The sequence below is a fragment of the Mauremys mutica genome, chromosome 1 (genome assembly GCF_020497125.1).
Source record: "Mauremys mutica isolate MM-2020 ecotype Southern chromosome 1, ASM2049712v1, whole genome shotgun sequence".
In the NCBI taxonomy this organism is placed as follows: domain Eukaryota; kingdom Metazoa; phylum Chordata; order Testudines; family Geoemydidae; genus Mauremys; species Mauremys mutica.
The window spans coordinates 87,750,698-87,774,472 of NC_059072.1; the positions used below are offsets into that span (position 1 = coordinate 87,750,698).

Consider the following 23,775-nt stretch of genomic DNA (forward strand, 5'->3'; position numbering starts at 1 on the left):
GTCTAACTGATCACCATATTTGGGGTCAGGAAGGAATTTCCCACTGGGTCAGATTGACAGAGACCCTGTTTTTTTGTTTTTTGGTTTTTTTTTGCCTTTCTCTGCAGCATGGGGCCCAGCTCACTTGCAGGTTTAAACTAGTGTAAATGATGGATTCTCCTTTATGAATTTGGGAGCCTGTATATCCTAGGAAATCCACAACTCCATAGTGTGCCTCCCACAAGAAACAAAACCACAGGTCTCCTGAACATGTCGCTCACAAGCTTGGAATACTGGGTGGGATACATTTTTTCCATCGCATTAATTGGGTTTCGGCGTAATTTACCTGCCGTGCCTGTACTTCCTCACGGAGACATTTGGGTATGAGAGTACTAATGCCAACACTTTCAAACTTGGATGCCTAAAGTTAGGCAATTAGGCCCAGACCCTGAAAAGTATGTAGGTGCCTAATTCATGGGAGTTAGGTCCTAGCTCCCTTTGAGCATCTGGGCCTTATACCAGTCTGCTCCCACTGGATGTAAATGGCAAATGTCCCAATTACACAACAGGAGGAAGATCAAGCGCTGGAAATAAAATAGTTCTTGTGATCTCACAGGTGAATACAATCATCCTTTTTTAACATCTCTCTATCTCAGTTACATATATGGCCCCTATTACCCATGATCTGAGCTCTCCTTTATGTCTGTATCCTCACAACAGGGTATTATTTAGATTGTAAGCTCGTTGAGGCAGGGATTCGCTGTAGTGCCTAACACACTGGGGCCCCGTTTTTGGTTGGCCCATAGGGTACATCTATATGACGAACTAGGAGTGTGATTCTCCTGCTCATGTGCACATATTCACTCTAGCTCTCACTGAGGTAGCAGTGTAGCTGCAGTAGCACTGGTAGTGGCAGCGGAGACATGGCTAAGCCTGTCTGACGCCGATGGGTACGTACTCAGCGTGGCTAAGCCATGCTTCTGCTGCCACTACCTCGGCTACTCTGTTTATACTCATGCTGGCTGGATGAGAGCTAGTGTGAGTAGTCATAGACAGGCAAGGGAATCACATCCAGCTCATAATGCAAATGTAATCTTAGGCCTGGTCTACACTAGGACCTTAAATCGAATTTAGCAGCGTTAATTCGAACTAATCGCTCAACCGTCCACACCAGGAAGCCATTTAATTCGAACTAGGGGGCTCCTTAGTTCGAATTTGGTACTCCACCCCGACAGGTGGAGTAATGCTAAATTCGCACTTGCTAGCTCGAATTAGGCTAGGTGTGGATGCAAATCGAACTTAGTAGCTCCGGGAGCTATCCCACACTGCACCACTCTGTTGATGCTCTGGACAGCAGTCGGAGCTTGGATTCTCTGACCAGCCACACAGGAAATGACCCGGGAAAATTTGAATTCATTTTCCTGTCTGGGCACTTTGAACCTGACGTCCTGGCTGGACATCGGGGCGAGCTCCGCAGCACCTGCAACGATGCAGAGCTCTCCAGCAGAGGAGTCAGCCCAATGGAAGAATAGAAAGAGATCCCCAGCATGGACAGACCGGGAAGTCCAGGATCTGATCGCTGTGTGGGGCGAGGAGTCTGTGCTGTCGGAGCTGCGCTCCAGCAAGCGGAATGCAAAGACCTTCGAGAAGGTCTCCAAAGCAATGATAGAGAAAGGATACAGCCGGGATGCAATGCAGTGCCGCGTGAAAATCAAGGACCTGAGGCAAGGCTATCAAAAAGTCAGAGCGGCAAACGGACGCTCCGGAGCACAGCCCCAGACATGCCGCTTCTACGAGGCACTGCATGCCATTCTCGGTGGGTCTGCCACCACTGTCCCACCAGTGACCGTGGACTCAGTGGATGGCATAGTGAACCAGGACAGTTCCTACTCGATGTTCGCCGATGGGGAAGACGACGAAGGGTCCGTGGAGGAAGGCGCAGGCGACAGCGAACACAATGCCACTTTCCCTGACAGCCAGGATCTCTTCCTCACCCTCACAGAGATCAACTACCAACCCTCCCCGGCCGTTAACCCGGACTCTGAGTCAGGGGAAGGATCAGGCGGTAAGTCGTATAAACAAGAAAACATTTATTTGTACGAAAACATGTATACAAAAAATAGTAATTCTATATCAAAAACTTTTAGATATAGTATTTAAACGGGAAACTATACGAACAGTAGGTCCACACAGATTGGGATGGAACAATAGTCCTCCAGGGACAATTCCACAAATGCGTCAGAAAGTTCCTCAAATACCCTCCGCAGGAGGTTTCTAGGAAGAGGTGCCTTATTTGGTCCTCCGGGTGAAGCACACTCTTCCACGCCACGACATCCGTAGGTACAGGGGAACCATCGCCTCAACCAGCATGGCCGCGTAGGGTCCCGGTCGGTGAAGTGCTTCCCTTAACATCCTGTCTTTCTGTAGTTGAGAGACCCGCCTCAGGGTAATCTCGTTCATGAAGTGCTGCATCTAATTAGGGCAATTAGCGAATAGTTACTGTTCTTAATGGTTTACTTATACTTTGCATAACAAAGCCCCTCGCTTAGCAGCCACGTGCTGTAGGCCACAGAGGAAAAGCATACATTGATCTTTCCCCTGCAGTGTCGGGAGTGGCTGGAAAAGGGTCATAGTATCTGATTTCCAGATTGCCTTTAGCAGGAGGGCACAGCTATCCGTTAACTGATAAGCATAATCTACTGTAAGGCTTACCAGGACTGTCTGCTAGACGGATTCAGCTATCTCTCCCGACTTGTCCGCTCTCCTGTGCAATGCCGCAGCCAATCAGAGCGTAGCCCAAAATGTCGTGCTTGTCTTGAGACCACGTGAGACTTGTTGCCCGGTACGGTCTTGTTCATAGAAATTGACTAGACGGTGTTCACTGTTCGCAAAAATGTATCTGTTCAAGGAAATCACTAACTTTCCCAATCACACAGCTTCGGCTCTTTCCCGGACTGCCCCGGCATCCCCCTCGCAGAGACTGGCAATGATTAGACGGCGAAAGAAGAAGACTAGGGACGAGATGTTCGCTGAACTGATGGCCTGCTCCCGAGCAGAGGCTGCAGAGCAGAAACACTGGAGGGAGACCCTATGTGAGCAGCATCGCACACTCATGGACCGTGAGGATAGGTGGCGGCAGGAAGACCAGCAGACCACCCAAACGCTGCTTGGTCTCATGAGGGAGCAAACGGACACGCTTCGTCGCCTTGTTGATGTCCTGCAGGACCGTAGGCTGGAGGACAGAGCCCCCCTGCAGTGTATCTGCAATCGCCCTCCCCCGCCAAGAAGTCCTGCCCCCCCCCTCACCCAAAAGTACAAGACGGAGGGGCGGTAGGGGCCGTGAGAACTGTCACTGAACCAGAACAGAGCGACCATGTACCCCGCACTTCTCACGTTAGAAATTTGTAGAAGTGCTTCCCTTATAGGCTCAGCCAGTCCCAAATCCAAGTTTCATCCCCCCACTGTTTATTAGATTAATAAAAGATGTTTGCTGTTAATCACTGTTTCGGTCATGTCTTTCCTGTCAGAGGATTTTTCGGTGTATGGGGTGGACAGGGGTTTCATACTTGCACAGTATAGCCTACAGTACCAGGGTACAGAATTGGGGAAAGGATCAACTGCAGGGCACACACACACTGCAGTCAGTAGGCACCAGGGTCATTCTGTGTTGTGTATGCTGCCCCTGGTCATTCCGTAATGTGTATGCTTGTCCAGGGTCCTAGCGCCTGCCACGCCATTAATGTAAAGGCAGGCTGCCCTTTCCATGCACTTCCAACGGATCAACGAGCCTATCCGCTGCCCTGAGCCCCAACAAGAGCCCTCATCCACGGACAGATACTCACCCTTCTCCCACACCCATCACCCCTTCCTACGCACAAACCCGCAGCCCACTGCCGTCATCCAAACCCCTATGCAAAGAAGGCACCACTCGCCCCTTCCTGCAAACCCTCCCCTTCATGCAGAACCACTTTCAGCCGTCCCCCACCCCAGAGACCTATGTAGGAGCAGGAGGATGTCAGTCCTCTATGGAGGAAGCGGTCTGTACGTCAGTGCACACCGTGCCCAGCACAGTATGCGTCCATGTTTCAACACCAGAACAGAAATGCAAAGTAAAACAAAGATTTATTAATAATGAGTGTAACAATTACTTTGCTTTAAAACGTGCTTTGGAAGTGGGTGAAACTTGGAGAACGCGGCATGTAGCCGCAGATCGAAATCGATCGACACAAACAGACACAGGCCCAGGGTCAGTTTCTCTTGAAAGCAAGTGGAGAGTCATAGGTTACCCTGATCTCCGAGGAAACTTGCTTTCAAAGCCTCCCGGATACACAGCGCTTCCCGCTGGGATATTCTCTCGGCACGGGTGTCTGGCTGAGCGTAAACTGCAGCCAGGCGATTTGCCTCAACCTCCCATCCGGCCAAAAAGGTCTCGCCCTTGCTCTCACACAGATTGTGCAGCACACAGCAAGCAGCAATAACTACGGGGATATTCTTTTCGCTGATGTCCGAGCGAGTCAGTAAGCTCCGCCATCTCCCCTTGAGACGTCCGAAAGCACACTCCACCACCATTCTGCACTTGCTCAGCCGGTAGTTGAAGAGTTCCTTCTCTCTGTCCAAGGCGCCTGTATAGGGCTTCATGAGCCAGGGCATTAGCGGGTAGGCTGGGTCCCTGAGGATCACTGTAGGCATCTGCACATCCCCAACCGTTATTTTGTGGTCCGGGAAGAAAGTACCTGCCTGGAGGAGTTTAAAGAGACCAGAGCTCCTGAACACACGCGCGTCATGAACCTTGCCCACCCACCCGACGTTGATGTTGGTAAAACGTCCCCTATGGTCCACCAGTCCTTGCAGCACCATGGAAAAGTAGCCCTTTTGGTTAATGTACTCGCTGGCCTGGTGGGCTGGTGCCAGGATAGGGATGTGAGTCCCATCTATAGCCCCACCGCAGTTTGGGAATCCCATCGCGGCGAAGCCGTCTATGATGACCTGAACGTTTCCCAGGTTCACTACCTTTGAGAGCAGTTGCTCAACGATTGCGTGGGCTACTTGAATCACAGCAACCCCCACGGTAGATTTGCCCACGCCAAACTGGTTCGCTACTGCCTGGTAGCTGTCTGGCGTTGCAAGTTTCCAGAGGGCTATGGCCACTCGCTTCTGCACACTCAGGGCTGCTCGCATCCGGGTGTCCTGGCGCTTCAGGGCAGGGGCCAGCAAGTCACAGAGTTCAAGGAAAGTGCCCTTACGCATCCTGAAGTTTCGCAGCCACTGTGATTCGTCCCAGACCTGCAGCACTATGCGGTCCCACCAGTCCGTGCTTGTTTCCTGGGCCCAGAATCGCCGTTCCACACCATGAACTTGACCCATTGCCACCATGATCTCCACGGCGCGGCGTACCCTGCTTTCTGAGAGGTCTGCGCCACTCTCCTCACCGCGCTGCCGGAGCCTCCTCGCACGATTTCTCAGCAGCTGACTGTGGAAGAGGTGGACGATAAGGTGCGAGGAGTTGACAACGGCCATAAGTGCAGCGATGATCGCAGCGGGCTCCATGCTCGCAGTGCTGTGGCGTACGCGCTGAAACTGACAAGACAAGGGCGCGAACAGATTTCCCGCCGGCGCTTTCAGGGAGGGAGGGCGGTTGTGAGTGACGGTTGAATGATGACAGTTACCCAAAACCACCCTCGACACATTTTTCCCCCAGCAGGCATTGCGAGCTCTACCCAGCATTCCAATGGGCAGCGGGGACTGCGGGAACTGTGGGATAGGTTCCCACAGTGCCCCGCTTCCAAAGTCGACGCTGGCCCCGTTACTGTGGACTCAGAAATTCGAATTAGTGTATTTAGTATGGATACACAAATTCGACTTCGTAAGGTCGAATCCACAAATTCGACTTAATTGGATTCGAAATAGTCTGGTAGTGTAGACAAGGCCTTAGTCATTACTGTAATAAATATGATTCATAATAATAAAACCCCCTTTATATACTGGGATCTGAGGCACACAGGAAGTCTGTGGGAAGGGAATCCCTCTCTCTCAAATCCCAGGCTTACAGTCTAACCACTGGACCACCTTTCCTGCCAGCTGGAGAGAGAGGATAAGGAAACAGAGGTACAGAGAGGTGAAGCGACTTGCACAAAGTTACACAGCAAGCCAATGCCCAAGCTGGGACTAAGAACACAGGTTCCATAGTGCTATCCACTGGACCCAATTGCCTTCCTAAATGAGTGTGTGGTGCGGTTTTTTGTTATGTTTTGGGAGAGTAGGGGTGTTTTAGTACATCTATCTCAGAAATTTCCAAAAGTTTATAAGCATGGCACAGTGTACAAGTGCGGCCCAACTTAACATCCCAAGTATCTAGATCTAGGAAAGGTTTCACATTGGAGGGGTGTGTGTGAGGGGAGGGGGATTAAATATTCAGTGTCAGTCTTGAATTGCTGTACATTTCTGGTTCAACGACAGGCTGCCATATACTATGGGCAGGGGCGGCTCTAGGCACCAGCGGGCCAAGCGCCCGCTTGGGGCGGCATCCTGGGGAGGGCGGCAGATGGCCCCGGTGGACTGCGGGAGGTCCACCGGAGCCGCGGACCCGCAACCGCCAAAGCGCCGCCCCCGCCCCAGCAAATCCTAGCCGCGGCTGGGAGTTAAAAGGCTCTGGGCTCCCCGCCGCGGCGGGCAGCCCGGAGCCTTCTGATTCCCAGCCTGGGATTTAAAAGGCTCTGGGCTCCCCGCCGCAGCGGGCAGCCCGGAGCCTTCTGATTCCCAGCCTGGGATTTAAAAGGCTCTGGGCTCCCCGCCGCAGCGGGCAGCCCGGAGCTTTCTGATTCCCAGCCTGGGATTTAAAAGGCTCTGGGCTCCCCGCCGCAGCGGGCAGCCCGGAGCCTTCTGATTCCCAGCCTGGGATTTAAAAGGCTCTGGGCTCCCCGCCGCGGGGAGCCCAGAGCCCTTTAGACACGCCTGCCGCCCTAAGGGCGCACGGACTGCCCCCCCAGCCCAGGGCGGCAATTCAGTGCGCTGCTTGGGGCGGCAAAAACTCTAGAGCCGGCCCTGACTATGGGTGTTTCAGCAGTGTCTTTCCTTTCTTTCAATCATACCAGTAACTCTTCTTCTCTGCTTTAGCAGGAAGCAAAAATGCAATGTAAATACTATTAGACAAATAGCACGATAACAGTGTCAACCATGGGATACATACACATACAAAAGAGTCTTACATTGAAACACCTGCTTTTATTTGATAACTACTTTTAGCAGCGCCATTATATTATTTCAGATGATCAAGCACTAAGATACTTATATAGAGAGGGCCAGTGGTTAGTGCACTAGTCTTAGGGAGACCTGGGTTAAGTCCCTCTTCCACCACTGGCTTCCTCTGCAACCTTGGGTAAGTCACTTAGCCTATCTGTAACTCAGTTCCCCCTCTGTAAAATGAGGATAATAGCACTTCCCTACTTCCCAGGGGTGCTGTGAGGATCAGAATGTTAAAGATTGTGAGGTGTTCAAATTCCGGAACTATGGGGGCCATATAAGAACCTAAGATGGATAGAAATAACCATAACTTTAATTTATCTTCACTAAAACTGTACAAAGTAAATACCGGTATAGTAGGTATGCTTATCAACTAACTATCCCATTAATACTTATTATATAGTAGTGGTGCATATATATTGAGGGTTTGAAGAAGCCACCTGCCCAGGATGAATAAGAAGCTCTCTCAAGTGAGGACATGAACTTAATTTTTTATTTAAAACAAAAAAAACAACCCAAGTTTCTAGCCCTTATTGATTACAAAGATGACCTTCTATAACCAAGCTTAAGCCTGTGCTGTACAGTAGAACCTCAGAATTACAAACACCAGAGTTATGAACTGACCGGTCACTTCGCACTGCAGCTATTAAGAAACTTGGAGGAACATGGAGATGTCGGGGAAAGCCACAAGCACCCAGGCACTGGAGCTCAGCATGGGGGAGGAAGAGCCGGAGGTTGGCCCAGGACAGGGCCGCACGGGTATTTTTCAAGCTAACTTCGACCTGGGGCTATGCCCACTTCAAGTCCTGCCGGATTCTGGCCTTGCCAATGTGCGTGGCGCTGCCAGTGTATCCGGCACGAGACCAGCCGCCAGCAGCTCGGTCCCGGGGGCGGCCCGGACTCCTGGGGCAGAGACGCACCAGGCAGGACCCTCCTTGGGCCAGTGCAGCAGCTTTGCAGGGTAGAGGCGGAGCTGCAGGGCCCCCTAGGGCCGGCCCGCCCGCAGCGCCTCCCCCGCCCGCGGCACACGTGGCTTGGCAGCCGCGGCTCCCCGCCTCCCTCAGCCAAGATGGCGGCGCCCAGCAGCTAGGCCCGCACGTGTGTTTGGGTCCCGGCGCCCCGCGGAGGAGGCTCCGGCTGCTGCGCCCGGACTCGGAGCCCGCCCGCTCGGGGCCATGAAGTCCAAATCCTCCTCGCACAAGTCCGAGAACACGCACAGGGTGAGTGCCCGAGCCCCCGGCAGAGCCACGGGGAGACGCCTGGTCATCGGACACAGCCCCGGCGAGTGGGGCGCTGCCCTGGCCCGCGGGATGCAGCACATGTTGGGAACACACGGCTCGGGGGTGGCTCCTTCTCTTCCTCAAGCAATCCCCCCCCCCGCCGCTGTTTTGGGCTCCCTAGTTATTGTTTTACGGCCCACGTGCTGTGCTGGGCCCTGAAGATACGGTTGCGAAGAGGTTACAATCTAATCGCACTGTTTACATATTTTTTCTGTTCAGAGTCCAGCTATTACCCCGATCCCTCTTTGCATTTCCTGTTAGAATGAGTTTCTGTTGGTTTGACCCTCTGCTATTCACAACAGGCCGTATCAGAATTCCTCCTCCGCTCCTTTCCCCTCACTGTGTGGAGTAGAGGAAACCAAAAGCAAAAATCCTGCTTTGGGGTCCTCACGCTGTTAGAGGACAGGAGAGCAAAAGCAGTAGCTTCCTTCCTGTCAAGGAGTTCATGGAAACTTCTCCATATCAGCAGTTTTGCCGACACCAGGGAAAAGCGAGTACCACTTTTCTGAGCATAGATGCACCACATGTTATTGGGAATCTGCAGATTCACCTATGCTAGGGAAATTCGTAAAGTCTTACCATTGCCAATATCCATTTGACTGACTCCACCAGTGCTAGCAACATTGGCTAGTGCAGATGGCTGCTGTGCTCCTACGGTGAGCAATTTAATACACTACACCCTGGTAGGGAATGCTGTGCCTCCCCAAACAGCCTGGCCCCCACCCCCTATCTGCTCACTCCCAGTTCCCACCCCCTGACTGCCCTTCTCAGAACCCCCAACCCATGCAACCGCCCCCCCCCCATCCCCTGACTGCTCCAACCCCTATCCACACCCCCACTCACTGACAGGCCCCCCGGGACTCCCACGCCTATCCAACCGCCCCTGTCCCCTGATTGCCCTGATCCCTATCCACACCCCCACCCACTGACAGGCCCCCCGGGACTCCCATGCCTATCCAACCGCCCCTGTCCCCTGATTGCCCTGACCCCTATCCACACCCCCACCCACTGACAGGCCTCCCTGTCCCCTGACTGCCCCCTGGGATCCCCTGCAGCTTATCCAACCCCCTTGCTCCCTTACCATGCCACTCAGAGCACCAGGACTGGCAGACATAAGTAGTACATGGTAAGTAGCACATTCCTACAGGGAGCAGTTTAGTACGCTACACTTGTCCTCCATACAGTTTCGGAACCCAGATGTGGCCTTCAGGCCAAAAAGTTTGCAGGGATTCTCAAACTGGGAATCAGGACCCCTCAGAGGGTCACAAGGTTATTACATGGGGGGTTGTGAGCTGTCAACCTCCACCCCAACCCCGCTTTGCCTCCAGCATTTATAATGGTGTTAAATATATAAAAGTGTTTTTCATTTATAAGGCGGGGGAGTGGGGAGTGTCACACTCAGAGAGGTTTGCTATGTGAAAGGGGTCACCAGTACAAAAGTTTGAGAACCACTGCTCTAGAGGGAATCACGCTGCCTGGGTATGGCTGGAGGGATTCCCTGTCTGTCTGATTTGATGTTATGAGTCAGTGATTTCCTTCAGGGTTCTGGGATATCTGCATGATTAGAGCATCCTGCCTAGATAACCTATAGAACACTCTACAAGTGCCAATAACATTTTTCTCTCCTATATTTTTTTCTGCTATAGGGCATGATTTGGCCCTAGGAAACCTTTCAGATGCATCTTTCTGCACTGGTATAGAAAACCTTGTATTTTGCTGAGGTTTTTTGCTGGAATCTCTAATAGCCCCTATAATCTCTTTAACGTGGCTATCCCAAAAAAGGGTTTCTAAGTCAGTGTTTCCAAAACTTGGGGCGCTGCTTATGTAGGGAAAGCCCCTGGCGGGCCGGGCCGGTTTGTTTACCTGCCCCATCCGCAGGTCTGGCCAATCGCGGCTCCCACTGGCTGCAGTTCGCTGTTCCACCCCTGGTCTGGTAGGTGGAGAATGGGGGCGCATGGGGGTTTCATAAGCCATACTTTAATTGTAAAAGAGCTGTATGTGGCTTGCGAGCCACAGTTTGGCCACCCCGCTCTGTGGTATGCGTTAGAACAGCTATGCACTGAAAACTAATCATTTTAAAAATGTAATATTTACCTTCCTTCCCACCCTCCATTTATGCTCTTAGCTTACTTAAGTGTGCTTCATCCCACTTAGGCTTTGTCTACGCTGGCACGTCGTCGGCAAAACTTTTGTCGTTCAGGCGTTTAAAAAAAAAAAACGCACACCCAAACGACAAAAGTTTTACTGATGAAAAGTACCGGTGAGACCATTGCTTTGTCGGAGAGTTTCTGCCGACAAAACAGCTGCCTCTCGTGTGGGGTGGAAGTGTTTTGTCGACAGGAGAGCTCTCTCCTGCCGACAAACAGCAGCTATACTGCCTTCTTTTTAGTGGCACGGCTGTAGCGGCACAGCCGTGTGGCTATAAGCCCTTGTAGTGTAGCCACAGCCTTAGATCTTTGTTTTTGTTCTCCTGCATTAACAGGTGCTGCAGTGTTTGGCTGTAAACACTCCAGGCAGATATTTCTGTCCACTCCCCCAGTTAACAAACAAAGAAAAAGACTGATTTCATTGACATAAAACCAGAATCTCTCTCTCTCCATATGTATGTGTATATATCAACAGCTTTATTTACACAATCTGTGCTATTTGACAGTGTTCCCTCAATGTCAGCAGTTATATAGTGCATGTCAGAGACTCCTTTACTGAAATAAACAGCAAAGGAAACATTTGACTTTAGTTTTTGTTTTTACAGTTTCTCACCTTCTCTGAACGCTTAGGCAATGTTAATATCGATATTATTCATCGGATTGACAGGACTGGGAGCTATGCTGAGGTGAGAAGAATATAATAATTTTATGGCAATTCTATAACATCTTTTGACCAAGGATCTCAGAACACTTTAGAAATGTATATTCACCAAGGTTCAGATTTTTCTAAAGGTATTTAGGCATTGCTCCATTTAGACAGCCAAGTCCCATTTTCAAAAGCGACTTAAGCATGTAGGACCCTAAGTCTCATTGAAAGTCAGTGTTCAGATTTGTTTGTAAGGGAAGAAAAACAATGGATCAAGTGAGGTCACGATCCTGCAAAGCCATACACTCATGCTTAACTTTATGCACAGTGAATAGCCCCATTGATTTTAATGGGACTAACTCCCAGTGTTTGCATGTAAGCACTTATGTAAGTCTGTGCGGGATCATGAATGTAATTAGTTAATACATTGTGAAATTGCAGTAAAATCTCGAAGTATGTTTTGCACATATCAGTAGCGTTACTTTTTAAAGATACTGTCTGATAACAAAACATTCTGGAGCTTATATGGCTTTGCACTTCGCATTATCTGGCCATGTATTTTAAGCATTAAATGTGTTTCAGTAACTGATGCTGTTTTAAAGTGAAGTCATCAGCATTTCTTTAAATTGAGGCATGGCATGAGGCATTGGATCGTGCTTCATCTATTGAGCCCTCTGTCTAATCTTTACATTGAAAGAAGAGGTTTTATTTAGGGCTGTTTGGCTAATGCATGATCTTTATTTCTGACAGGAGGTTGAAACCTACTTTTATGAAGGACTGCAGAAATGGAGAGAACTGAACCTCACACAGCACTTTGGTATCTCTTTATAGTAAATAGTTTATAATTCATTTGCATTCTTTGCTTGCATAATGAGGTCATGCTGTACAAGGTGGAATTTGTTTACCTAGAATACCATCCTGACGCAGGGGGATTAAGGTCCTGATTCAAAGCTCATTGAAATCACTGGGAGTCTTTCCATCAACTTCAGTGGGGTTTGAATTGGGCTGTAGAGGAGCTGTTATTCTCTTGAAAGTCCTTTATGTTTACCAATAACTAGGACACAGTTCTTAAGTGTTCCTTTGTTTTTTGCACAGTGAAATTCTACAGAGAAGTGGCTGGCAAATGCCAGTCATTCAACCAGCTGGTGTATTATCAGGATGCCATAGTGCAGAGCTTGAAGACTCATCTGCAAGTCAAAAACAGTCTTGCATATCAGCCCCTTTTGGAGTAAGTACACACTGTAAAATAAACTCAGTGCCTTTGTGTCAATGTAGGGTGAAAAGTGTGTAAATCACGTCAAAAACATTGTGTGTGTGTCCTTGTTGTCATGGAAGAAAGAATTGCACTGGACACATGTCATGGAAGAAAGAATTGCACTGGACACATGTTCCTGAGGCCTGGGCTACACTGGTGGGGAGGCGAGCTATGTCCGTCTCAGTTACGCAACTTCAGCTATGAAAATAGCGTAGCTGAAGTCGACATACTTAGAGCTACTTATTGCAATGTCTTCACTGTGGTAGGTAGATTGCTGACGCTCCTCTGTCGACTCCGCCTACGCTTCTCACTCTGGTGGAGTACTGGAGTTGACGGGAGAGTGCTCAGCGGTCGATTTATCGCGTCTTCACTAGACACGATAAATTGACCCCCGCTGGATCGATCGCTCTGGGAGTAAGTGTAGACATGCCCTGAGAGAGAGCCATACCAGTGATTATTTCTGGGTCTTTTATAATAGCATTCTAATTCTAAGGTTTACTTTCAAAAATACTCCTAGAATATAACCAGACAAATCTCTACAACAACCCAAGAAGCGTGTTGGTGTGAGCTCATCGTGTCACTGATGTGTTCATGGCTGCTCTTGGTTTTGAGTCTCACTCTTAATGTCACCTAAACGTAAAATTATTTGAGGTTGTTTGGTTGGTTTGTTTTCAGTTCAAAAACCCCTTTCATTCAAGGTAACATCATGTATGGTGTTCACATAAGAGACAGTGACAGCTTTACGTCCAATGAATCTGCATGCTGTACACCCACTAGAGCCATTTTAATTTGCAGTGTAGTTGCACAATCAGGCAGTGAGCTATAGTTTATTTAGGTGTTTGGCATTTTAAACATACGAACATAGACATTTGTTTTCTGAAATCTAGCCTAGTGGTACAGCTGGCTCGAGATCTCCAGACAGACTTCTACCCGCACTTTCAAGACTTTTTCCTGACCATTACCATGTTATTGGATACCCAAGACACAGAGCTGCTAGAATGGGCTTTTACCTCTCTTTCCTACCTTTACAAATACCTCTGGAGACTGATGGTGAAGGATATGGCCAATATATATAGGTAAGCTTTATTGGTCTGCAGCCACTAGATCATATTTTAATGTAAATGCTTCTCTTACTCTTCAGAATTAATTGTCTTTTTAACAAAGTAATTATTGATGAATTCTTTTTGGCTGAGTGTGAGTTGAATGGTTTTAATTGCCTATTGTATTTGTAGTTTATACAGTACCTTGCTGGCACACAACAAACCACACATCAGAAAGTTTGCCGCAGAAAGCTTCACCTTTCTAATGAGGAAGGTAGGTGATGTGTTACTAACATGACTTTAACAGCTTTCCATGGGGGCCCCTGGCATCAAGCTAACCAATACTGAACAAAGCTGTAATGTGTAATGGCAGTGGGTGCCCTCTAGAGAATAAAGGAGCTAACAAAACACAAACTAGCATTCTGTCCATTCTGAGGGGTTTGGTTTGGTTTATGCAGTGACAAAGGTTTTATAGGAGACTTTATATGTAGCGCAGCCAGAACAGAATGTGTTCATCACCTCACAGGATCAGGCCCTGACTATATATGTAATATGGATTTATTTTATTTTTTAAGGGCAGTGAAACTGAAGTGCCCCTGGTCACCTTTCCAGCATTTCTGTAGAATCCCCGATAAGGAGAAAGGAGCTATGTTGGACCTGGCTGGATTGGGCCCTTAGTTTTTATACTTCACGTTGGGTCAATGCATTTTTAAATAATTTGAGACTTTTTGCTGCATTGTTCACAATTTCTTGTGCATCTTCATTTGAGCGCAGAAAATCTGAATACATAATTTTTCTAGCTAAATTAATCAACGCTAAACTGCAGTCATTTTGGTGACGTAAGAAATGGAATGTATAGCCATTTGGTGTTGATTAAGCCAGTATGTGCAGAAGCCAGGTTCTCTCAAGTGACTGGTGAATTTGGCTGCCTTGAATTTTGGACGTCCAACCTGAGATACCTTAATGGAGCCTGATTTTCAGACAGTGCTGATCCCTTAGCCCTACAATTCAGGAGCCACACGGGCACCAAAAAAACTGAGGATTTTGAAAATCTTGGGCAAAAATTCAAGCAGCGTTCTCCCATCTGTTTGCAGCATCAGAGTACTTAATTACTGAATTCTGACTTAGAATGGTCCAGTCCTTTTCTTAGACCCTAGTACAGTCCTTAGTGTTCCAGTGACTAGTTTACTACCCCTTATTCAGTGTGACATCTCATTATGGTCCCAGTTCAGCAAAGCACTTAGCATGTACTTAACATTAAGCATGTGAGTAATCCCATCCTTGTTCTTCAGCATGTGCTGAAGTCCCATTGATTTGAACGGGCATTGTTAGTGAAACCACACTGAGCGACACCAGCTGAGGATCTGACCCTTCCTCTCCATTCTATTGACATACGTTATTGTAGAGAGAACAAGTCTGAATTGTTGGAGGGTGGAGTAGAGGAATAAGATGGCACTGTCTGGAGTCATTTAATGATTTCTTTCCATTTGATAGGTTTGAACTGAAGATAACTTTTTTGCTGTGGGTTTTGTTTTGTAGGTTTCTGATAAAAATGAACTCTTCAATTTAATGTTTCTTGACCTGGGAGAGCACCCAGAAAAAGTAGAAGGCGTGGGACAACTACTCTTTGAGATGGTCAAGGGAGTTAGGAACATGTTTCACTCCTGTGCAGGGAAGGTAAATAGCCTGAGCATATAAACCAAGTGGAAAATGACAAAGTTTTAAAGTACCTAATACAGGACATCACTATAATAGGGCCTGATATCACACGCCTTGAAGGCAACAGGTGTCTTTCTGTTTGCTTCAGTGGATGTTGGATGTAAATTGTGCTGTTTATTGTAAGGTAATACATGTAATGATCTCTCTTTAAAGGTGGCTTTTCAAGTTTTTTCTTTTAGTAATTCCTGAGCAATATTTTTGTGTTTTGAAATGATTGCATTGGGTGATCATGTGTATTTCTGTGGATTTATTTAGAGGCTATAAAACAATTTTGGATTTAAATATTAACTTCAGTATTGGGCAAAAAAAGATAATTTTATAGGTGATTGAAATCCCTATAATATTTTTAAAAAGCCATCACATTGTCATTGTTTAAAAAAATTCTAAAGCTAAAGGGTTTTAGAATTTTTTGGTCTCTTTTCTAAGCATGAAGACACAACTGGCCTTTTCCTTCCACAGGCTATAAAGTTCATTCTGCTAAAGCTGGGGCCCATTACCGAGATTGAAGCTAAACTCCCGTGGATTATTGTTGGAGAAGCTTTCAAGCATATGGTAAAATCGGCTGCAGTGCATATCTACAAGGAGCATTTTGAGGTTCTTTTCAAATGTTTGGAAGTAAGTTTTCATTGCCAAGAAGCTGAAAAAAAGATCCCCCCCGCCCCAATAACATTTTGTGTGTGCTAAGGGAATGGTGTGTAGTGTGTGTGTTTTCTGCAGTGGGAACATTAAAATAAATGTTGCACTAAGGAGGAAAGCCTGGCCTTTCATCTGTGGGGAAAGAGGGCCTGATGGTTGTTGAACTGGTGTAGTTATGCTGTGCAGTTTGGGGTGGGATTTGGGGAGGGTAACCACTGCTTTCCTGTCATGGTTTTAGCGGCCAGTGAAAATCCTTCTCATCCTCTCTTCCCACCCAGGCCAGTATAATAGCAATTCTTCGCCTTCCGCTATTAGGCGTAGTTTTATGTAATTAGTTCTTTTGCATTCCCTGGACTAGATTCTGATCTCACACTAGTATACAACAAGGGTGAAGTCATGGTCCCATTGAAATCAATTGCAAAACTCCCACTGACTTCAATAGGACCATGATTTCACCACAGGAGTCAGTGGAGTTACTGAGATCAGTTGTGGTCAGAATGTGGCTCCAAGATTAACGTAAAGCTAAGCACAAGGTATTTGTCTCTTCTGTTTTTTTTCTATGCAATCTGTAAGCCTTCTTTGAAGGAGCACTTCACCTTGCAAGACATTTGTTTTTCCATCCAAGAGATGTGACATGTTCATTATTGGAACCATTTAGCTACATTTTTCCTTTCCCAGAAAGGTTAATTTGTTGGATCAGAATAAGGCAATAGTTTATCAGGCCAGTGGAACATGCAGTTACCAGAATTGCTTCATCTTAGCGTTATCCATGACAGGATCTGATCATTCATGTGAAACTGTCTCTTGCAGGAATCACTGTTAGAATTGCAGGAGAAAATAACGAAGGCCAACTGTTGCGAAAGCTCAGAACAGATTGAAAGGATATTGCAAGTGTATTTGATCCTAGCAGAACATGCAAATGGATCCAAAATCTCTCAACCTGAAGCAGTTTGTAAGGTGGGTCAGACCATCCTTTTGGCTACTGTGCACACAGGTGGAGGGTGGGAAACCAGAGCATGTGCAGTATGCTTACCTGTTTTCTTTGCTTGTTGGATGTGTGCTGAGGTCTAGAAGTTGGGTCAGGGGAAAGTCAGTTTGGCAACCTTTAGGAGCCACCCCAGCAAATCTATGGGAATTCCCCTATGTAATATAATGATGACTCTGTTGTCGTGATCGTATGGGTGTCCTTCTTTAAATGAATCCTCCACTGAGAGCGGGGGAGGAGGAGAAGTGGTCACGGACAATTGCTGCTGGGAACCATGTGATGAGGGTATGATTCCTGAAGGAACTGTGCTGCTGTGGAGAAGGCAGCAGCCTGAGCAGCTGTGAAAGAGCATTTCCACGGGGGTCCTCATCCTCTCTGGCATGGCTGGGACGAGTCATTGTCCTGCGGTGCATGTGACATTGCCTTTCTCTCTCTCTCTCATATTCCTCAGACGTTAGCAAAAATGTTACAAACACCTGATCTCTCAGCGCCTTGCTGTAAGACCCTGCTTAAAACGATTTCTGTTTTGCTGCTTTCTGAGAATGTTTTCCTGCCAGATGCTGTGACCAAGGAAATGATTGAGAAGGTAATGTAGTTCATTTTGCAACAGAATAACCACGGATCAGTCTCTCTTGAATGAGTTGATTGCCACACACAGCACTTATGTTCTAGGAAATGTGTTACTCAGGGCTGCTACTCATCCTTTTTGTGCAGACAAAGTACAAACCAATCCCTGCCTTGGCATGTGGTGAATTTAGGGGCTGATCCAAAACCCAGGTCTGTTGTTTTTGTATGATAGTAGTGCCTAGAAGTCCCATTATGCCAGGCCCTGTACAAACACACTCTGAGCAACAGTCCCTGTCTAAGCAGACAAGGAGCAGCAAAGGAAATGGAAGTGAAGTGATTTGCCCAAGGTTGTACAGCAGGTCAGTGGTAGAGCTGGGATTAGAGTCTAGTGACCTGTCCAGTAGACTGTGCTGCTTCTTAACCTCAGGGACCATTTTATCAGGCCCTTTGGCAAGCCTGGCAGTATTTTCTAAAGCAGGTTACGGGTATATTTTAACACCATGGCTGCTGCCGCTGGACCCAAACACAAAGCTGCTTTGCTAGTGTTTGCTTATTTTTAAACTGTTCTGTTGATCGAGGTGTATGTGAGATGGCAATATTTATTTTTGACATTTCAGTTTTCATGTGTTACTGTACATATTTATAATATAATTAATATGGGCAACTAGTTGTGCTGTAGGAAAAATAGATTTGCAGAGCTAAACGAAGCAATGGAGGTACATCTCTTGTATTTCTTGCAAAGGATGAAACCAAAAAATGTTTTCACAATAATGAAATAAGGCTGGAGGAGTTATTAAGTCTGTCCGGTCTTTAGTGTTGATCTCTGGCTTAGTAGTATTAATTCTCTGCTTATCTCTCACTTATCTATGTGAGTAATCCCATTAAACTCTATGGGGGTGCTCATGTACATTGGAGTTACCCATGTGTGTAAGTGTTTACAGGGTCAGGAGGGGGGTAGGTTTTTATATGTAACTCCTTTCAGCACTAAGAAACACTGTGTGCACTGGAGGAACGTAGCTCATGTGTCTTGAATCTCTTCATGAACAAATAAAGCGCTTGTTGCTTATATGCCCCTTCTAACTCTTCACTTGCATTTGACAGGCATTTGGAAGTGGGTTTGAAAGGCGCCTCCTTTTGGATTTCTCCAAAACAGTGTTTTCAATGAATCAGTTTGAGCAGGTAGGTGAAGTTTTCATTCATTTATTTATTTTGTAGTCAGATGAGCAATGGAGGAGTTGTGTTTCTGGGTGAGGAAAATGAGTCTGATGGAGAGTTGTTTTGACTGCTGACCATAGAAATGCCATTACACTTGGCAAATTCATAATATATCTGTTTCCTACGATGAGTCATTTTTATCTGACATATATTTGAACTATCCATCTGCTGTGTCTTCGATGTGACCTGATGGGAGTGAAAGGGGCTGTTAGTCAATATCAAAAGAATGAAAATAGCAGTGCAAAAAATGTCTTTTCTTTACAATTTCATAGATTTTTAAGAATCAGAAGGGACCATTGTAGTTATCTAATTTGAACTCCCACATAACACAGCTCAGGGGATTCCTGCTGGGTTACTTAAGAGGCAGACATGGTCCAGGAGTCAAGGAGATGTCAGTGGTCTGTAGTTAGTGTTGTGTTGCAGCTTTGCATCTGACAGGGGCTGAATGCCCATTGTGGCTGAACATCTTCAATCCCTATCCCCCAACACACGCTCACCAATATCTTGTCTCTGGTATTAGTGACTTTTTCATGGTAGATTGGTTAACAGGGGATGTGCCTCAATGGAGGTATCAGTAGTCTGGGGATTTCAGGGTGTCTCTCTCACCTCTTCCCAGATCCTTTTTACACACATAGCACAGCCCAGAGAGAGATGGGAAAATTGCCAGGAGTGTACAGAGTGGCTCTCGGTTTAAGCCAGTCCCCCTTTTGAATGTGTAAAAGACAGTAAATGGGGAGGATAAAAGAGGGTTCCTACCATAACGAGTCACAGCTCCTCCAAAAGCTGCTGGCCAAGTTCCTCAGCTTGAGGTCTGGTCTCTGATACCATGATTCAGAAGCAGAAGCAGTGAAGGGGGCAGCAGATCTCTGTGTTGGAAGGAAAGTTGGGAGAGGGAACAAGTGTGAAGACGTGGGGTTGGGATTTGTATGGAAGTGGGGGAGGAGGATGAATTTCTGTGTGGGGGTGGTGAAGGCTGAAATGGAAAACCAGGGGGATGTCTGGTGGGTGGGGCCTGAGCATGGTGGCCCAGGGCTCTGAGGAAAGGCATGGAGTTGAGGGAAGCAGGTTCTCTGCATGCTGTGGGGGGCTGTTCTTGGGGATCCTCAGCTCTGTCGGGAGCCTGGAGTTGGGATAGGTCAGGGTCTTTTTGTCAAATCACTGGCTCCTCAAGGTCTCCCTGGTACTGATGTCTCATGTCTTAGTGATCTGATGCATCAGGACTGGAGGAAACCTCGGTACCGCAACAGCTCATCCCAAAGATCTTGGCTTCCCTGGCACCAGTGTCTCGGATCCCTGATTTGCTTGGTCAGAATTGGAGAGGCATGTTAAATCTCGATTTTTTTTTCCTTTCAGCATTTTCTTCCGTGCTTTCTAGAGTACATTGAGGACTGCTTCTCTGAAGATGATGTTCTAGCTAGGGATGAGGCCATGGCAATTTTGGCTAAACTCATTCTGGAGAAAGCAGAACCTCCCACTGTTGGCTCAATGGCTTTTGAAAAATATCCCCTTGTTTTTACAGAACCACCGATAGGGTAAGTCTCCTCATGCTCCACAGACACTGTTACCTCAGAGCTGTCTTTTGAAAGGTTTGGAATGTAGTGTTGCTAAGCAGATTGACGATGGTGTCAGAACTGCCACTTCACCTAGTGTTCACTCTTTCTTTGAGGACTTGGAATAATCTCTGCAGAGCTTGGCATTTAAATACTTGCTGCATTTCGGTCACAGAAGGGGTGAATATTTGTCCCTTGTATAGGATTTTGTCTCATCTCAAAACAACATAGAAATACTTTTGCTTCCTAGCATTCTTTGTTCCTGAGAATATGGACATCAGGGGCAAAAGAACAGGAAGAAGCAAATCAAATTGTATCTGATTGTATCTCTCTCTCTTCAGCTTGTCTTTCAAATGTCACATAGTCTTTTAAACTTTAAGCTCTTTGGGCTTAGGGACCATGTCTTCCGAAACATTTTGTTCAGCACAGGCGGGTCCCCATCCCGATTTGGATGTCTGGGTGGCACTGCAATATAAATACCCAAAAATGATTAGGAAGGAACAGCAGCAGCAGTCACAATAAATATTCTTCCGGGATGAATTCCACGTGCTCCTACAGTCTAATTTTGTTTTAATCACGTTTCCATTTAGATGGTATCCAAGTGTAAGCAGGATTCTCCCAATCGGGAGCTATTTTTGTACAATTCATCATTTCTCATAATAAATCTGCAGGGGAGCGCTGATTTTTACCTGTGGAGAGAGGAGGGAATTATTCCCCTTCTACACCCCCAAGCTTCATTTCCTTGAAATTTCATACACATTTCTTCTTCTCTGCAGTAATAGTGAACTCCATCTCCATTGGCCTTTGTGATTATTAAGGATTCAGTTATGAGTACGCTCCCCTTCGCAGGCCACCCACATCACGGATGATCAAAGAGGGGGCAAGAGGAGAGCACCACCCACTGGGTCACAACACTACTTCCTTGTCTGGTGCAGATTGGTGGGAAGAACCAAGGGTCCCCAGCCTCCCCGTCCCAATGCACTTACCAGTACGGCTGAGTCAGCAACCTAGGGGAAGTAATTTGCACCAGAAAACAGGCTGCTGCAGTCACATACTCCCCATGGAGCAAGGAGGAGGTAGTCAGTTTAGTCCTAGCTCTGCACCTGGGATAACACAGCTACATACTGCTATCCAATCGGGGCAAATGGCAGGGCCCTTGGGTATCAAAAGGAAAACTTTCCTTATGACTAACTTCATCTTGGGCGTTAGATTGATTTGTAGCCTACTGCAAATTCAGGTGTAGGTGCAGTTGTTTTGGAGGAAAGTCGTTTATTTTCCAGGAGCTGGATCAGTTTGCTTGAGAACCACTTGCAGGTCTGACAGCTAGGTTGGAAATGTGGAGGAATCCCTTTAATGAACACAGAGCAGTATCAAGAAAGACACCATTCTTTTATACACCGCTACCTCAACATAACACGAATTTGGATATAACGTGGTAAAGCAGTTCTCCTCGGGTGGGGGGCTGCGCACTCTGGTGGATCAAAGCAAGTTCAATATTACGCGGTTTCACCTATAACGCGGTAAGATTTTTTGGCTCCCAAGGACAGTGTTATATTGAGGTAGAAGTGTACTTGAAAATCAATGGAATAACAAGAGTACAGGAACAGATTCTGTTGGACCTCTGAATGCTGAGATGTAACCTTTTATGGAGCATTTTCTGCTTTCCACGTTAGAAATGACTGTGTGGAAATAGTGAAGATCCCATCAAAAAGTGTACTATCCAAGTCAATGGGAAGCTTAGCCTTTTCTTAAAAGGAACCAACTTAATTTTAAATGTCATAGGAAGAAAGGTTCAACTGCTGCTGTTAAACTCGGTTACTGATTAAGCTTGATTTTATTTTTAGATCCAACACAAGACAGAAGATGAGTAAGAGAAATGGAGAAAGGAAACAAATGCTAGTGTTGGATCATATTCTGTCTCTAATCCACTTACCAGAAAATGAAGACGTTATTGATCTTTCACACCCCTGGGCTGCCCTTGTTGTACTTCCGCATGTTAGGTGAGGATTCTAACCATTCTGTTACTGTTGTCTTGTGTCTGAATAGTAATGCTACTTAGCTCATGTCTGATGTTTTTCACATATCGCTCTCCGTTCAAAGCGTTTGCAAAGGAAAAGGAAAGTATTGTTACCCCCATTGTACAGATGGGGAAACTGAGGCACAGAGCCATGATGAGACTTGCCTATGGTTGCCCAGCAGCTCAGTGGCAGAGTTGGTAACAAAATGCAGGTTTCCTGCTTTCCTGTTCCAAAGGTCACATTTGCTGGCATGAAATGGAGCCCTTAGAATTTTGTTGTTTCAGTCCCTAGGAGGAGAGCATGCTCAGTCAGTGCAATGACATTTTGTTGAAGAAAGGCTTAGAACGTAATCATTGGTGATATGATTTAGGTTGTGAAATTGACTTAGCAAAATAGTTTACTAATAATCAATTTGTTTGAGATCTATATTTAACGTAAGAGAAATATGAGAGAGAACCCAATGTTATTGAGTGTCTGACTTTAACAAAGAAATAAACATTTGTACCTTTATTTTTGGCAGACCAATAGACAAAGAAAAAATCCTGCTACCAGTTACAAGTTTTATAGAATCTCTCTTCCTGGCTATTGACAGAGGAAGCCTCTGCAAAGGTCAGTTACAGTCATCTCTTGTTCATTAACTTTTTACTGGCACATAAAAAGACATAACTCTGCAATTATACTAGAGACACAAGACATAACAATGAATAATAACTGCATTGTATCCCAATTTAATAAGCAGCACAATGGAACATGAAAGGCAAGATCGAAAAAATAAAATGCAGGAAATAATATACCAAATGCCATCGATAGTAATAATGGAACGGTGAAGTAAATGTCATGCCAGGGATACGTAATTGGACAAGAAGCCCACAAAAGTATAGACTCAAAATCTGACTGACCAAGATGTTTAGAAAGATAGAATTTGAGAGACAGATTGTGAAGAAAAGGAAGAGAGAGTAAAAGAAATGGAAACTAAACCAAGCTGGGTTATCAAAGTCAAGCTTATAGCAAAAAGATAGTGATACATTTTTACATGGGTTCTTTGACTACATTGTTCACAATCTTTGGCTCTAGGTCTGGAATTTTCCTCTCAACATCCTGGGTCTTGACAGTAATTCTAAAACTAAATTGCTTGCCTACATGTACAGCTTCACATATTAACAAATTGGTAGCCCTCTCTATAACCATTGCCCAGAGAAATGTTATGATTTAATTGGAAATATGCATCAAAATTATAACACTGAGTGGCTTAAAAAATTCAACTTCTTAGAGAAGTATGAAAAAGTATCCAAACTTCCCTTAGTAAAGGGCTTTGAGGTCTATGGATGAAAAGGACTATATAAGAGGTAGGGATTCTTATTGGCTATTAAATCCATTATAATTACTATCAATCTGCATAGAAATGTCCAAAGTAGTATACCACATTCTGCTTTTCTTCTCTAATATTGCTTAGTCTGTGTCAGGAACAGCCCCTATCCTTCCTAACCTCTTTTTCCTAT

At 46.3% G+C, this 23,775-nt stretch overlaps 1 protein-coding gene across 1 annotated transcript in view; it reads left to right on the plus strand.

The window, feature by feature from the left end:
* The first annotated feature begins 8,378 nt into the window (after positions 1–8,378).
* The window catches only part of UTP20 (UTP20 small subunit processome component), a 79,839-nt gene continuing 64,442 nt past the window's right edge, over positions 8,379–23,775 (plus strand). Inside the window, exons 1-14 of the mRNA XM_044982041.1 lie at positions 8,379–8,438; positions 11,251–11,331; positions 12,042–12,108; positions 12,387–12,519; positions 13,434–13,622; positions 13,779–13,860; positions 15,126–15,263; positions 15,765–15,920; positions 16,752–16,898; positions 17,378–17,512; positions 18,595–18,672; positions 20,062–20,240; positions 22,103–22,258; positions 22,797–22,885. Coding sequence (XP_044837976.1) covers positions 8,394–8,438; positions 11,251–11,331; positions 12,042–12,108; positions 12,387–12,519; positions 13,434–13,622; positions 13,779–13,860; positions 15,126–15,263; positions 15,765–15,920; positions 16,752–16,898; positions 17,378–17,512; positions 18,595–18,672; positions 20,062–20,240; positions 22,103–22,258; positions 22,797–22,885 — 1,675 coding nt within the window. The 5' untranslated portion in view covers positions 8,379–8,393. The remainder of the gene's footprint in view (positions 8,439–11,250; positions 11,332–12,041; positions 12,109–12,386; positions 12,520–13,433; positions 13,623–13,778; positions 13,861–15,125; positions 15,264–15,764; positions 15,921–16,751; positions 16,899–17,377; positions 17,513–18,594; positions 18,673–20,061; positions 20,241–22,102; positions 22,259–22,796; positions 22,886–23,775) is intronic.